This window comes from Zeus faber (genome assembly GCF_960531495.2).
Source record: "Zeus faber genome assembly, chromosome: 9".
NCBI lineage: Eukaryota > Metazoa > Chordata > Actinopteri > Zeiformes > Zeidae > Zeus > Zeus faber.
The window spans coordinates 5,655,235-5,670,510 of record NC_137197.1 but is presented as its reverse complement, the minus strand read 5'-3'; the positions used below and the strand labels follow the sequence as shown (position 1 = coordinate 5,670,510).

Genomic DNA, 15,276 nt, shown 5'->3' with positions numbered 1-15,276 from the left:
TTGTGTAGGGTTCTGGTGTTTTGTACCAAGTTTGTGTAATATACAGAATATTTCTTTTGATGACAAAAATTAAAGCCATGAAATGGAGATTATATTTTGTGTTCATGAAGCATTTCTATTTTTCTTTAATGAAAGCATCGATTAACAACTTCACAGTGACTACACATCCTCACCGTGATTATCGTTTGCAGCTGGAAATGCATTTGCAGTTATTGTACACGCAACTATGTACTGAGGAAGTCAGGTTAAATGTTGTTTTTTTGTTTTTTTTTTGTAAACTCAGCATTTTTAAAACCACACATCACAAAGTGCTCCGACAGGAAGTGGTGAGGCTTTTCTTCTTCCGTCTGAGACCGGAATCGCAGAATCTGATCTTTCTCTGGTTTGTTAAGTAAAACAAAACAGTTACAGAACAATGAAACCAATCAAAAACACCACAATTACCAAATCATCGCGAAGGAGTCAGTCTGTCTGGGACTAAGCTTCACAAGTGCATTTCTGTATTTATTTGGTTAATCTGGTGGTCAATGAGGGAAGCGCCGGCTGGTGAGTGTTCATGTGCAACCTGGTGGGGTTTAAATAGCCTTGGTTTCATTTTTCTGTAAATCTGATGAGAGCTGCCGATGCTGAAACACTATGGGTTTATAAAAGGACTCTTTTCTTTTCTACCGCCGGTTTCTGAACATTTTCTTCTCTTCTGCTTAGTTATCCTGTTTGAGCACCTTGGTTGGGAACCAAAGTAGTCTCAGAACAGTTCTTTCTGGTTGATAATTGAGCCCATTTCATAATATCCCAATAATTCACAACTAGAACAAGCCACTGGTGGCTGTAGGTCAAGATCAGCATGAACAGCTCATGGTGTCCTGGTCTCGCTCAGTCTACTGCAGATCCAACGCGCTACAGGCTCAGCAGAAGGCAGTTAACAGGCACAACGAGCATCGTCGTCAGACGGGTGGAGACGTCCTCAGCAGGTGGAGTGGAAGACTCCGCCCACTTTGACTCCGCGGCCAACCAGGTTGTTGTATTCAGTGACGGCCTTCTCCGTCTGCAGGACCCTGACGTCTACACCTCTCTGCTTCACAAAGTCCAGAGTGGAGGAGGGAACCTGGGGGGCAGCACAGGGTTTGGAGGAGCTTTGGATTGTGTCCAAAAAGATACAACTGTAATCTATTCTAATTGATTTAGTTGTCTATTTATCTGAATGCCAAGAAGCAATATACAGAGACTGACGTTTTTAAACTTCCTTTATTCATTGTTTTTCTATATATTCGATTGCCATTAGTTTATTAGTGGACTAAATGTCAATCAGAAATAATGTGAATTTAGGACCGTTACCTGCAGCGCTTCATTCATGCCTCTGCCGATGACCAGCGTGTCCACTCCCTTGCTGAGCACCTCCTCCAGGTCTGCGGGCTGCACCCCCGGGCGGTGCTGGAGGATGAGACGAGTAGAGGAGTTACGACGGTTGAGCAAAAGTTTGTCTTGGGTCATGAAGTTACAGGAACATTGCGTTTGACTTCAGTGCCAATAAGGTACATTGTCATAAAGACCTTTGCCTGAATGTGCTTTATAACTGGTCAATCATACAATTATTCTTCATATGCAGCTGCTGTACTGCTGTGGTTGTTGGGACATTGAGGGTTTGAGTTGCTCTGCCCTCCACTCACATCAGTCCCAGTCTCCCTCCAGTCCCAGGCTCTGCTGCCTCCGGGCCAGACCTTGCAGTCCTTGTAGGCGGAGGAGCAGCCCTTCACCTGCATGTGGCCCCAGGACAGGGAGCAGATCTCCGGGGAGGACATGGTCCGTTGGCGACACCCAGTGGCTGACCACGGTGGCGCGTAGACCCAAGCGCTAAATAAGTGCAACACAATACGAGGCAAGTTTCCATGGCGCACGTTTCACACACACGGGCAAAAGCAGGCTCTTCACATAAAAATAAGATTTAGAAAAATGAAGTAAATAAAGGGCCGAATAAATAAGATTTAAAACTCATAATGAGGCACTGAAAAAAATAAATAAATAAACGTTTTGAACCTTTTTTTGTTTTGTCTTTTTAAGTGAACTTTGGTGCAAATCGGATCTTCTGGGAGGTTTGTTGCAATAACGAGAAGCATAACACTGCGCAAACCCGACGCACAAACAAACAAACACACACAGGGATGTACTTCAATTTCCCACTTTCAGTCCATGTCGTGTTAAGATATTAGAGGCGTGTGAAGATGCTGATGCGCATGTTATAGATCTTAACACCTGTTTTGGACGACAGCTGCAAAGATAATCTGTGGCGCCGCGGGCGTCATTTGCACTTCTACTTTCCGATCCAGCTGCCGCACTCACCAGGCCTGACGAATCGGTCCAATGAATCCGAACCCGATTTTTAAGACGCAGCAGTAATGAGCGACATGTTTCACGACGACTCCCGCAGAATTGGCGACGCAAATAGTGACGTCATACTCACCCACGGGCTAAACAGACAAACTGGTATTTAAACGGAACATAATTCCACTTCCTGTTTTTTAATTCCACTTCCTGTTTTGTAATTCCACTTCCTGTTTTGTTTTGTCCTTGTTTTTGTTTTTTCGTCTAAAAACTTTTTTTTAGTTTTAACATTTTTAAGTTGGCAAAGTAATACTTATCCCTAGGTTTTCATAGTGATTTAAAAACTGATTATTACCGATATTTAACAAATTACCATTACATGTTTGTAAATACATTAGTGATCCATTGAATGCTTTTTATTTTACCAGAATTTATAAATAAACCTTTTTTTTGTTTTGTTGGTGTTTTAGGGCCACTCTTGCTTTTATTCCTCCCATAAACCAAGATAGAAAGTACTACTGGAACTATTATATGTTTTAAACTGTATCTTCCAACTCAGAGTTTGAGGACTGCGAGTGCTCAACTCATTTAATTCAATTCCATTTAAAAAGTGAATAAATTAAAAGGTTACACATATTCAGCTAGATAAACATTACCTCAAATAAAACCAGAAAACTGTGCGGTTAAAACATGCGTTTATACAGACGTCAAAATAACAAAATAAAATGGAAATATGTAACTATTGCTGCTAAAAAAATATATGTACAGTATAAGCTAATTGAAACAAGTACAAAATAAAGTTGAAAAGTTTTAACCATGACAGAAAAACTAGTAGTAGTACTAAAGAAGTATTATGATATTTTATATGCCAACACCAAGGAGGCATATAACTCACCCCCCCCCCCCCCCCCCATCTTACAAGTACCTGGGTGTTCACCTGAACAATAAACTGGACTAACGTGCACTTTATAAGAAGGGTCAGCGCAGACTCTATCTGCTCAGAGGGCTTAGGTCCTTTGGACGCTGGGGGCTCTCCTGAGGATCTTCTTCGACACCGTGGTGGCATCAGCCATCTTTTATGGAGTGGTCTGCTGGGGCAACAGCCTCACCACAGCTGACAGGAAGAGGCTTGACAAACTGATCAAGAAGGCCAGCTCTGTCCTGGGGGGCCCTCTGGGCCCAGTGCAGGTGGTGGGAGAAAGGAGGATGACGGTTAAGCTGTCATCCACGACGGAGAACGAGTCCCACCCCATGCATGAGACTCAGATGGCACTGGGGAGCTCCTTCAGCGATAGGCTGCTTCACCCAAAGTGTGGGAAGGAGCGCTATTGCAGGTCCTTCTTCCTGCGGCTGTCAGACTGTATGACCAACAGTGCAGCCAGTAGACAGACCACACACACACACACACACACACACACACACACCTGTGAAATAATCCAAGTGCAATTTTTTTATATAAAAAATAAATAAATAAATAAAGTGCAATCCCTGATGTGCAATGTGTCAAGATATGTCCAATACACTTAATACTATCTGGTTCCTATTTATGGTGATTTTTTTTTATTTGTATGTTTCTATATATTTTATATTGTTTATAGTGTGTACTTGATATGCTCTTTATTTTCTGCTGTCTCCAATTTGCTACTGGAACGAAGTAAATTTCCCCGTTGTGGGACTAATAAAGGTTTATCTTATCTTATCTCAATGTAACTTAAAATGTTCTAAAATTCATGATCTACTAAACTGTGTTCCCTTAAAATAGGTTGTTTAAAAATAAATAAATACATTTAACTGATATGAAGCCCGACTTGCAATTTCAAACTTGGGGCGGCACAGGGATGAAGATAAGGCCCAAAGCCTCCCCAATTTGAGGTCTGGGAAATACACACATAATACAGAAAGGTCTCTTAACTTCTGCTGCCCCACTTTGTACATCCCACTTGCAGCTTATTTTTCATTTTCTTTAACATCGTAAATGTTCCTGTTTTTCCTTTCAGTCCAGTACGCTTGAAATTCAAACGTAGACAATCCGTTGCTCGGTGCTGTATCCCGGGGGAGATGGCGACCTTTTCATGATAATAAATCATATCCGTGTCGGTGTTGCCTGTCTGTTGGTGCAGCTGCTGAATGCCTTCCTCCCTGACAGACCTGCCTTCTACCACCATCCCTCTGTCCATCCCTCAGTCCATCCCTCTGTCCATCCCTCGGGCTCATCCGTCCAGTCATCAGAGTGTATGACAAAATTAAAGGACACTGTCTACTGTAAACATTGAAACCTTAAACTTTCCTCGAGGGCGACGTGATGAAGATCCTCATCACTGCCCAAGACAGGGGCCGCTGGAGCATCCTCCATCACCATGGAAGGAACATCCTGGCAGAGCTTAAGACTCCAAGGCCTTGTACCGTCCTCACGCTGCTCTATGCTCTCCATCCGACTTCCCCAAAGGAACTTCCATATCTCTTTGAGGTTTTTCAGGTTTTCCTTGAGCTACGTGGCCTAAAGGCGCGCCCAAAGGTTATGTGTCAAACAGAAGCTGCTCTCCAAATTGATCTTCCTATAACAGTCAATTTGTCTTTTTTTTCCTCAATGACCCTGTTTTAACTGGAACTAGTTGTTTGTGTACTACAGTAAAGGATGTGAGTTTAATGGAAATTGTGTTCAAACATACTTCACAACACCGAGTAAAATTACATCTTATGTCTGCTTTTAATGTGCAAACTATTTGTAGCCGCTTGTTCTTTTGGTTTATATATATTAAGTTAACCACTAACTTTTAGTTTTATGTGTATTAAGTTAACCACTAACTTTTAGTTTTATATGTATTAAGTTAACCACTAACAAAGAAAATAATGTACAGTCTTTGTACAAAGGTGGTTTCTCTCAAACAGAATCCTTGTGAATTCACTACAGAGAAGAATCACATTTGAATCCTACTGTAGTTTTTTGACAATACTTTCATACAGATGCAAATAATGGGTTCTAATAAAAGTTGGAATGACTTAAATATTCAAATTTTCTTGACTTAATTTCAAACGTTTCCTCATGACTAAATATTAAGGCAGCAGCTTGACTTGCCCAATCCTGGAAAACAAAATGAAACTTACTTATAATGATTAGCAAGTCAAATCTCTCATTTTTATTATAGTTGAACTCTCGAACCTGAGTCCACTTCAGGAAACGGTTGCTGCCGCCGCCGCCGCCTCCTCCATGGGACGGTGGAGCTGCAGGCCTGCGGCCCCCTCCGCCCTCCGAGCTCTGGTGCTCATGGAAACGTGGATTCGCACAGAACCCAACGCCCCCCGCTGCCCTCTCCACCCGCTTCTCCTTCGCCCACACCCCCGGTTCGACCGGGGCGGTTTTGCTTATCTCTCGGAAGTGGGGAATCCATTCCGCTCCTCTCCCTCTGCAATAAAACCTTTGTTTTATATCCTGCGATAACTATGACTTACCTGTTAAACTGAACATCGTTGTTATCGATCATCCACCCGGTGGACAGGGGCTTTGCGGAGGACCAGGACGGGCTGCTCTCATCCATCCCAGAGGACGACCCTCCGCCGGTGATCCCGGGTGACCTCGTCACCCTCCTGGACAAACCTCCAGCTGCCCACATCCTGGTGCGACCTGAACCTCCTTGGCACCCTGCAGCGCACAAAGCAGGGGACCGACCAGACCTCGTCTTAATACCCAACTGTATGACCCGTCACGCACTTCAGATCGCTTCTTTATTCAGGGGCTCGCTCTCTCTGCCTCCACGTCCGACGCTTCCCTCTCGGGTCTCTTTCCGTCAGCTTTTGGTCGCTCTCCTCTCGGGTCTCTGCCCAACAACGCATCTCACGTGACGTTGACGCCACAGACACGCCCTGCTCCACATTAACCTCGCGCCTTGATAACCTCTGCCCAACCCGGTCGCTCCACTGACGCTGCCCTGCTGGCGGTTGTAGACACGCTGCGCATAAGGTGTCTGTTGTTCTTGATTCATCCGCAGCCTTTGACGCTCGTCCAGTCTTACTGACCCTGGAATTACAGGAACTGCACACAGATGGTTTGAGTCTCACCTCTTGGGGAGGCCCTACAGGGAGTCATGGAAGGGAGAGGTGTCCCAGTCACACCGGGTAAGGACCGGCGTCCCACAGGGCTCTGCGCTTGGCCCCCCTTCTCAACTCACTGCGCACCTCCGCACTGTGCTCGCTCTTCCAGCCGCGTGGTTTCTCCTACCGCCGCTACGCCGATGACCTCAGCTCTACCTCTCCTTCCCTCCAGGGGACACCACTGTCTATGGGGAACGCCACCTCCAACTCAATCTCTCCAAGACGGCACTCATCGTGCCGGTAAGTCCAACCATTCAACGCCACATAAATGTTCAGTTTGGCGCGTCATCGTTCATACCACCCAAATCTGCTGGAAATCTTTAGATTCGGCGACGCCCTGCTGCGACACGCGCAGCCTTCAAGACGACCCTGGAGACCCTGCTCTTTCTGGAACACCTGCATACCCGATCCTTTAGCCGGGACTATTCTTGTTTTTGTTGATGTTGACTCACTTTAAGTTGTTGTTTTGACATAATGCACGAACAACATTTGAGTCGATGACCAGTTTAGAGCTGTTGGATTGACATGATGTTGACTGGTTTTAAGTTGTGCGTGCGTGGGGTTTCCTTATTGTTTAATCAATTAAACAGAGCGCGCTAACAAGGGTGCTCATCATATTTCCCTCACAAACCAAAACACTGGTCTCTGCTTGAATTCAGAAACAAGTGCTCATTCACTTCAATTTGAGGTTGCTCCAGTGGTCGATGTCTGCTTGGATAGTGTCTCGTGTAAGTTGCTTTGGGCAAAACCAAAGTGTGTCGACTTCATTGCGTTTACTTTTTCATTCGTTTCTTAATTGAAGGCAATTGATTAGGACAACAGGTGTGTTGGCAATTTCAATGAGGAAAACAGCAATGAACACATATATTCAGACAAGGTAATTAAAATACGTGTTTTCCTTTCCTTGTATAATAACAATGTGGAACTAAAAACAAGCATCGTTTTTTGTTTTGTTTTTTTAATCCGAGCAAGCCCCTGTTCCCCCTCCCTGCTCCAAAAAACAATTTAATATATGCCCCCGGGACGTATCAGACATTAAACTAATAAGCACAGATTATCTTTTTATTTTATTTTGATGAATACACAGTTTATTAGTTGCATGTTCCCACCATGCACCATTGAGGACGGTTTGGGCAGTTTACTTGTCCCCGGAGGGAAACTGCAGCTGCACACGCCAGAACAAATAGGAAAGAAAGTTCAACAAATAGAAAACAACATCCAAGTATGGAGCGGGATTTGGGGGATATGTTCCCACGTTTGGTTCCAAATTCACGCAGAAACCCACAGAGAAATGTAAAAACAACGAGGCCAAAACAAAATACCCCCCTGCATGTAATACCACGGTGACTTCAGCTAGTGAAGCACCGGATGTTCTTCACTTTCTGTGCACATGTTCAGGGGGTCACCGGTCCCGCAACACCAGGTGGGTGCGTGGGGTGGACGGACCTGCTCCACAAACACACTGAATACGTTGTCCCCGAGACGGGGACGTAGCAGATGTCACACTGATCACAACAGAGACCACTCATCTGGGCCAAAGGGACGAGAAGCGGAAAATGGGAAACCGTCGGAGATTAGCGCGGTCGTCCCAGCCACGTCACTCTGGGTGGCGGTTTTACTTTTTGCTCGCTTTTTTTTAATATATATATATATATATATATATATATAGAGAGAGAGAGAGAGAGAGAGAGAGAGAGAGAGAGAGAGAGAGAGAATTATAGATGAAAATAACGAAATAACACGAGCAGTGATGTTATATAACCTACATATTGGTTACATCGTTTGGAAAACGGAACAATTTAATAATTGCTCTACCTGACTAGCTCACAAACCGGAAGTCGTCATCGCTCCAAATGAAATTGTGATTTAAATCGAACATTTTACGAAACTAATCGCTTCATCGCTCCAACGAAATGTTTTATAAACATGTATTTCCAATGGGCCAGGAATTTTTGGTTAATCATAAAACCTTTTTAGAGACGAGAATATGTTTCTACGCCTTCATGTTTCCGGAATTTCCTGTTGAAGTCTCAGTGTGCAACCGAGAAAAGAGTCCGACGGAGAGAAATTTGTGTTTAATCATAAACTGGAGCTTCAATCCGCCCTCCAGTCATTTTGACGACCCGATTTCAAAAGACTATAATTATAACTTCTATAACTATTCCCTGAGCGCAAATACAGGTAAATAAAGTGTTTATAACTTGATAAAACCAGACATTCCAAAGGCAGATGGAACACACTACCACCATCTAGTGGAGACTCGCTGGAATTGCACAGGTTTAGGACCTGTTTACCTGTGCAAGCAGCTCCTGATTGAAGTGTATTAACATAATAACTCTGTCATCATTACTTGTCCTAAATAAAAAAAATAAACGCATTATATTGGCGATGGATATACTATGCATTGGCCAACACACAAATATATAGTCTTACAAAGCAGGTCGGTTACTTGGATGGGTCAAATACAGAGAAATGCATTTTGTTGCCTCAGTCGTGTACTCTGTGCAATGACAATAAGTTGAATCTAATCTAATCTAAATTAAACATGGATTTACAACATCTGCAAAACTGAGATTCAAAGTAAGAATGTAAAATTTTGGTATAAATAAGATTGTTTTGCAATGTGCAAAGTCCAATAAAATGTAAGTCTGAAAGGAGGCCAGCCACTTTTTCAGCCTGCACTTATCACCTAATCAAACATCTAATATACATCACCTCCATAGAAACTTTCTAGTTACTACATAAGAAGAGAACATTTAAATGAACCTATATTCCATCCTCCCTTTAGGAAGACAGACGCCATTTAAACCTTCTCCCCCACAACAACGTTCACCTTCCAGGTTAAAGTCAGTGCACTGGAGTCATATCCATTACATATATATCCAACACTAATTCCACCATTTATTTGACCAAAACAAAATAAGAAAGCTACTCGATTCGCTTTGGTTTAAACTGGGTGTGAAAATATAATTATTATTATTATTATTATTATTTAATAATAATAACAATGTAATTATTGTTAATATTATTATTATTATTATTATTATTATTATTATTATTATTATTATTATCATTATTATTATTATCCCATTGATAAGAAGAAGAAGAGCATCTTTGTACTGCATATCAGATATCATCATTGATGTCACAAATATCTCAACACTAGTACACACAGACACACACGTGGTATTTGGTCGAACTTGCCCAACAAGTGTATAATTACACACACACACACACACACACACACACACACACACACACACACACACACACACACATACACACACACACACACACACAACCAACCGGAGGGACTTTGAAATAGCTAAAGAAATACAAACCTGATATGATTTAATCAGACGAATGTAGGAATTAATTGCATATATCTGTACATACATAGGCATATTCCCTCTATCTATTCCATTTTATTTCATTTTATTTTTATTGTATTTTATTCTATATATTTTTATCTTATTCTATAAGTATTCAACTGACTGTATTACGTTTTAGGAGTCAGTTAGTCGGTCTAATAGAAAGGAATTCTTTACTTTTATTTCTTTTTTTTCCTCGGACATATTGTGTCCTATCACCGGATGCGTTGCATTACATTTCACTGCATATATGTATGAAAGTATGTATATGTATGAAAGTATGTATATGTATGAAAGTATGTATATGTATGAAAGTATGTTTATGTATGAAAGTATGTATATGTATGAAAGGATGTATATGTATGAAAGTATGTATATGTATGAAAGTATGTATATGTATGAAAGTATGTATATGTATGAAAGTATGTTTATGTATGAAAGTATGTTTATGTATGAAAGTATGTATATGTATGAAAGTATGTATATGTATGAAAGTATGTTTATGTATGAAAGTATGTTTATGTATGAAAGTATGTTTATGTATGAAAGTATGTATATGTATGTGACAAATAAAAAATCTTGAATCTTGAAGATAAAATATCCTCAGACCAGAGATGTCCGTTCATGAATAAAGGTGATCTGAGATGAGACCCATTCCAAAGAGGATTCAAGACATTTTTTGATGTTGTTGGTTGGCAAAACACACACACATCGCAAATGGTGTGTGTGTGTGTGTGTGTGTGTGTGTGTGTGTGTGTGTGTGTGTGTGTGCGTGCGTGCGTGTGTGTGTGTGCGTGTGTGTGCGTGTGTGTGTGTGTGTGTGTGTGTGTGCGTGTGTGTGCGTGTGTGTGTGTGTGTGTGTGTGTTTGCCCAGCATTATAATCTCCAGCAGAACCAGTCCGGCGGGTGCGGGGCCGGGGAGCGCTGACTTGCGCAGGCATGTGCGGCAGAACGGAGGCTCCGCACCCAGCGCACCGTGTGGGGACGTTCCTCCCAGCTCCGGATCCCAGCTCCCAGCTCCCAGCTCCCCTCCGGGGAAAAGAGACGCCGAGCCGACGCAAGAGAAGAGGAGAAACGCGGGGGAGGATTTGGGAGGAGGAGAAGCCGCTGGTGCGCGGGGGCCCGCGGGGAGCGGCAGGATGTGATAGAACCCGCCGAGACTCTTCACCGGTGGCTCGACTCATGGAACTGCGGTTCTAATGAGGCGCTTTAGGCTCTTGGACCTCAGATTGTTTCTCTGCACCACACTGTGTGTCCTCCACATTGGTATGTATGCAACACAACATGCTGCTGGATCCGTTTATTATTATTATTATTATTATTATTATTATTATTATTATTATTATTATTATTATTATTATTAATAATAATAATACATTTTATTTTTTATTGTTATTTTTATTATTATTTCTATTATAATTATTATTCAACCAGAGAGTACTGTATATCTATGTGTGTCTGTGTGTTGAGAAACTAAAGGGCCCGCCAGTGTTTACTCTCCTGTTAAGGTGCAGATTGTGGGGGCAAACCCTCCCGATAGAAACTCAAACGTAGAAGACAGACAAACCCGCCAACGGAATGTGACGGAATTCCACTATCATGGCAGGGACCCATGACACAACTCAGGAAATGATGTTATGGTGTCGGCCATTTTGTACCTTAAGTCAGGGTTGGTTGGTTGAATTCCTTGACGGGATTGTCTTCCCATGCTTCATCGGGACACAACACACACACGCACACACGCACACACACACACACACACACCTCCGTCTCGACCCGGTCCTTCATTGCCACACCTGTGGTGTAAGTGCCCGGGGGCAGGAGGGGAGCGTGACGCTCCGATCAAAACCAGTCGTCACCGTTTCGCAACTCAACAACCTGTAACTCAGTGTCCCGGAGCTTTGTGGATGAACCTGCTCTCCGGAATCCCCGTCGGCTCCCTCCCGGCCGGGACCCGAAAAGCAACGCAAGGTCACTCGACACAGCGGGCCCGACGGCGGCGGCGGAGCAGCTCGGCGTTTGGCGCTTTGCTTCTTTTCGCAGAGGGCAGAGGGCAGAGGGCAGAGGGACTCTCTGTGCCGGACGTTTTACGGCCCCTCGCAGACTCTGAAAGGCTTTATTGCTTTATATCTGAGGTTAAACGTTAGCTGTAGAAGTACGGGATTTACTGTCTCCTCCGTACGCTTCCGAGGTCTGTTTTACGGGGCCGTCGGTACACGATTCTGACCCCCTCGATTTGACCTCCCCGTGTCCCGGCAGCAGGGGCCATCTCCATCCACTCGCCCCAGAGGAGCCTGACGCGCTCCGTGCAAGAGGACGTGCTCTTCTCTGTGCACTTCACCTGCCGCGGGGCCCCCACCGTCCAGTGGACCTTCATGTCCGGAGCGGTGAGCCGCAGCATCGGGGCGTGGCGGCCGGGGGCCGCCGCCAACATCACGCTGGACTACAGGGAGCGGGTGCGGCCCTACGCCAACGGCTCCATGGGCCTGTCGGACCTGCGGCTGCAGGACGCCGGCTTCTACGTGGTGTCCATCACAGAGGCCACGGGCAACAGCAGGGACAGCGGCTTTGTCCTGAAGGTCAACGGTGAGTTCCCCCTTTCGGCGCCTCTGTCCGTGGAGCGGACGCTCGGGGGGGAGTGGGCTTCGTGGTGGACTCCACCCGGAATTAAAATGCGTTGCCCCGCAGATGGAAGTGTCTCAGAGGTCTTGTGTGGAGGTCAAACCCCCTTATTAGCCCAGGAAGGGTTAGCTGAGTCCACGCACGCTGCAGGATATCCTACTGTCTCCCCAAAACATCCCAGGGTCTTGGAGGTGCTGTGCCCAAGGGCCCTTTGGTGAGAGTGTGTGGAGATCAACTTATTGACTCCCACCTCCCACAGTCTATAGATCAAATAGTTCCTCTTTTAAAATTTTCCGCTTACATTGGTGGCTTGACTTGTCCTTGACCTTTAAGTTTGTATCCGCCGGCGCCCGCAGCCGACGGCAAGTTCAAGCTCTGAGTTCGTCCTATAAATTCTCAACGTAAAACACAGACTTGGTGGGCGCCTCCGGCGGCGTCGTGACTCCTCTTGTCCCTTAAACTTTAACGTTACCCTGATCGGCTGTGACCTTGAGCCCCCGCCCAAACACGCGCCCCCGCCCAAACCTCCCGTCATGCCGTTGTTCTCCTGGGCTGGCGTACGACTTTCGTCTGGAGTCAACCCCGTAGCCGCGGGAAGAGCTTCACTCGCCGCGCTTCACTCGCCGCGCTTCGTTTGCGGTCATGTACCCGCTGCACCTTTTAAGGGATGGTAGCTCAGGAGGTAGAGCTGGTGGTCTAGTGATCTAAAGGTTGCTGGTTGGATCCCAGGCTCCTCCTGCTAGCATGCTGTAGTGTCCTTGAGCAAGACACTTAACCCCTAATTGCTCCTGATGGCTGCATCCGTCGGTGTTTGAACAATTGTAAGTCGCCTTGGATAAAAGCGTCTGCTAAATGCAATGTAATGTAATGTAATGTTAAGGGGCAGGTTCTTTGTCGGTCGGCTTATTTGCGGAAGGGCCAAACGGTCGCTGAAACCCTGAAAAACACCGAAAAAATGCGGCGTCTTTTGGCCATTTCTTTCCGGTACGACATAACGAGGAACGCCCGGTCATATGGTGAGCTTCTCATATTCGAGATTCATTTTGTTTGTAACGCCTGAACGTCTGCATCCCCGCTCCGCATCATTTCATCGCCTTGAACGCACCTTCCCCTCTCCCGTCCAGAGGTGATCTACGAGGACCTCCAGTACCTCAGTGTGTCGGGCGCGGTCCTGGCCTGCCTGGCCGGGCTCCTCATGCTCTCCATGTGGCTGCTGGACCGAGCCTACAGGAGGATCCTCGCGTGCAGGCGCAGGCGGCCGGCGCCAGGTGAGCATCCCTCCCCCCGCGCTCCGCAAACCGCGGCGCCCGTCTGCGTTTGACGCGCTCCGGCCCGGGAGCCGCCCGCCTTTTTATGGCGGCGGTGAAGTGTTGAAACACCCGGGATGATGTGTTTCGGAGGGTGTGGTTCAGATGACTGTCAGCAGACAGCCGCTTGCCGTCTGACCGTTTATATTGGATTCATATTAGATTGATCGACTGGCACGTTGTAGGGATATTATTTGATAGCGGCCCATATAGAAACATATAAAATACAAGATATAAACAGAGGCTCCTTATTGGTACAAAGGGTACAACATCTGATAAAAGGAACAGAAAAACTAGCACAATATGATAATTACACTATTCATATAGATAAAACTGCACATTCAAATGACATGCATATTATAGCCTGAAAAGAAATACATTTCTATTTTTCTTTTTTTTACTCCACTTAGAGGACGTTTGCGAATCATTACGTTTTTCCGACTGAATATAGCCTTCAAACCCTTGAACCCGTGAATTACTGAAATAAAATGCACATTTTGCCAAACAGATTGTTGTAAAAAGCTTAAAATCAGTAAACCACATGCAGATACTCATTTGATCAGGGAGCATGTGTTCACTACATGGAACAGAGAAAGACGATCGATCTGTCCTGTATGATCATTTATTATCATTATATTATATTTATTAAGTCTGAACTCAGCTTTTATGAAGGTGTCTATAACGTCTACAGGAGTTTTTGTGAAAGAAAAACGGATGGGAAGACTTCAGGATCAGTGCCGCAGAGAAGGATGGGAAATGATGTTTGAAAAGAGGATTAAATGTGATGAACGATATGAACTTAATATAGAAAAAGAATAAAGTCCTGCAGAAAACCTTTTTTAATTCGGGTGGAGTATGGAAACCACTGTCCTCTGGTTCCACACCCGGACCCTCAATACTAACACGATGTGTTCAGAATTTATAGGATAATTATTTTTGTCAACAATGAGGTTTCCTTCTGTCCGCCGCCGCCTCCAGAATTATTCTCATCAGTATTTGCGTGGTTCTGTTTTATAATCTCCATGTTCTTTCTTCCTGCTCTTAACAAAGCTGCTCTGTTCCACAGATCTGACTGTAGGGGATGTTCTTTCATTTTTTTCAACGGTTAGGTTTTCTAAATAGATAATGGATCCGTGTTAATCGAGTCCTGTGTTGTTTTACCAAAGTCAGGAAAACTGAACTAAACTTCTGGCAAGGATATTGTAAAACCCAAAACCAGGATGAACGAATCGGTTGAAGAAAAGAACCCCTCAATTTTACATTTGGTTTTGTCAACACTTCCTGAATAAATGTTTGAAATGTACATGGAGGAATGTTTTGGTACAAAGGTCTGCAATTAAAAATTAACATCAACTCAACCTTGTTTTGGCGATGCGACACCAGTGTCCGTGTCCTGACTAAATGTAAATCCTCTTTCGGCAGAAAATGGTGAAACCGAGCTCCAGCCGCTCTGACGAGGACGGACCGGGAACCCCCCTGGTTTCCTCCGACCTGGAATATGAAGGATGTTCAAAACCGTTTGGCGGGAAAAAGCGCCGCAGAGTTTGCGATTTTTGGACATATTTAGC

General features: G+C 44.6%; 2 protein-coding genes across 5 annotated transcripts; one reads left to right on the top strand and one right to left on the bottom strand.

The window, feature by feature from the left end:
• Window positions 1–117: 117 nt before the first annotated feature.
• aamdc (adipogenesis associated, Mth938 domain containing) lies at window positions 118–2,520 on the bottom strand. Of its 3 annotated transcripts, none has more exons than XM_080007508.1 (4): window positions 2,251–2,382; window positions 1,668–1,851; window positions 1,336–1,431; window positions 118–1,105 (listed from the first exon to the last, which is right to left on the bottom strand). In XM_080007508.1, the coding sequence occupies exons 1-4, from the start codon at window positions 2,298–2,300 to the stop codon at window positions 965–967; spliced, it is 471 nt and encodes a 156-aa protein (XP_079863634.1). In that variant the 5' UTR covers window positions 2,301–2,382; the 3' UTR covers window positions 118–964. The 3 variants fall into 3 exon arrangements, with proteins under 3 accessions (XP_079863634.1, XP_079863636.1, XP_079863635.1); XM_080007510.1 differs by lacking the exon at window positions 2,251–2,382 and adding an exon at window positions 2,459–2,520 and having other exon boundaries at window positions 119–1,105; XM_080007509.1 differs by having other exon boundaries at window positions 122–1,105; window positions 2,338–2,457.
• Window positions 2,521–10,752: 8,232 nt separating this feature from the next.
• vstm5 (V-set and transmembrane domain containing 5) lies at window positions 10,753–15,249 on the top strand. 2 transcript variants are annotated; one of them, XM_080007022.1, is made up of 4 exons: window positions 10,753–11,045; window positions 12,042–12,365; window positions 13,526–13,669; window positions 15,131–15,249. In XM_080007022.1, the coding sequence occupies exons 1-4, from the start codon at window positions 10,979–10,981 to the stop codon at window positions 15,160–15,162; spliced, it is 567 nt and encodes a 188-aa protein (XP_079863148.1). In that variant the 5' UTR covers window positions 10,753–10,978; the 3' UTR covers window positions 15,163–15,249. The 2 variants fall into 2 exon arrangements, with proteins under 2 accessions (XP_079863148.1, XP_079863147.1); XM_080007021.1 differs by having other exon boundaries at window positions 12,039–12,365.
• Window positions 15,250–15,276: the final 27 nt, after the last annotated feature.